At 39.3% G+C, this 1,200-nt stretch overlaps 1 protein-coding gene across 1 annotated transcript in view; it reads left to right on the top strand.

The window, feature by feature from the left end:
* LOC103360437 (phosphatidate phosphatase LPIN1) overlaps positions 1-1,194 on the top strand; it is a 26,520-nt gene extending 25,326 nt beyond the window's left edge. The window contains exon 16 of the mRNA XM_008286186.1: positions 558-1,194. Coding sequence (XP_008284408.1) covers positions 558-729 — 172 coding nt within the window. The 3' untranslated portion in view covers positions 730-1,194. The remainder of the gene's footprint in view (positions 1-557) is intronic.
* The last annotated feature ends 6 nt before the right edge of the window (positions 1,195-1,200 follow it).

Genomic DNA, 1,200 nt, shown 5'->3' with positions numbered 1-1,200 from the left:
ATTATTTTACAGAAAATTGATGTTATTTAAAAGAAAAGAAGAAATATTTAGTTAAATTTCAGATAATGTTCAGCAAAATTACAGAAAAAAATATTAATTTACAAGCTGAGTGTTAAAAAAAAAACAAAAAAAAAACTGTAAATAACATCCACAGTTTTCTAATGTTTTTTTGGCTCCTTTGCTGCCAGATTTTTGCGTTTTTTTTACTTTTTTCCAGCACCGAAAAGTTTCGTGTTTGTTTTGCCAATATTTGAAAAACACAGTAAATCGTTTTTTAAGTGTTAATTTTCAGAATTTGCCTGTTTGGTAAAATTACAGATAATTACCTGGAAAATCACAGAAGAAGAAAATCACAACTGTGTAAATAATGTCGACATCAAAAAACTTATTTTTAATTAGTTTTGTTGTTTTTAAATCAGATAGAAATGTCTCACTGTGGTTATTTTCACCGTTTTCAGAGTTTTTGAACATTTCCACCGTTTTAAACCTTTTTTTAATTTTATTTAATTTATTTTCTTTCTCCTACCTGTGGTTGAACCTTCTTCCTCCTCCTGCAGGTACGTCCGTCTGGGCGAGGTGGTCGACCACGTGTTCCCTCTGAAGATGCGATCGTCTTCTTCGGATTTTCCCTGCTCGGACACCTTCAGCCACTTCACCTACTGGAGGGAGCAGCTCCCCCTGGTGGAGCATCAGGGCGCTGCGCAGCAGCAGGAGCAGCTCCATGAATGAACAAACGAACGAGCCGATCGGCGACGTGTTTCTGTGGACGTTTACAGACGATGCAGCACTTTTATCAGAGAGTCGACCGGCCGGCTGTGAAAAGTCTTAACGCACAAGACGGACGTATAATCAACGCACTTTTACTCGGAGGCGCCTCGGAGGTCGTCTCCTTTATATGTATATGAGAAGTTATTTATTCAGGCAGCTTGTAGCACACGTAGCGTTCTGGTGGGAGCGTTGACGCGACGTTCTGTTAGCATTCTGAGTGTAACCGACTCGACCCGGTGCCAAATTAGGTTTCTTCTTACGCAGCTCCCTTGTGCAGGTTTATGATGCAGCACACCCGACAGAATAAAGGTCAAAGCAGTTTTATTGGTACCGAGCACAGCGAACGGAGAGTTTGTTTAAATGCACTGTAAAAAATGTATTTAAATTCTGAACATCTGGCAGCAGAAGTACCAGAAAATCTAAAAATACTGT

Source organism: Stegastes partitus, unplaced genomic scaffold, assembly GCF_000690725.1.
Source record: "Stegastes partitus isolate 25-593 unplaced genomic scaffold, Stegastes_partitus-1.0.2 Scaffold439, whole genome shotgun sequence".
NCBI lineage: Eukaryota > Metazoa > Chordata > Actinopteri > Pomacentridae > Stegastes > Stegastes partitus.
The sequence above is the reverse complement of the archived record's forward strand: the minus strand, read 5'-3'. Positions and strand labels throughout refer to the sequence as shown.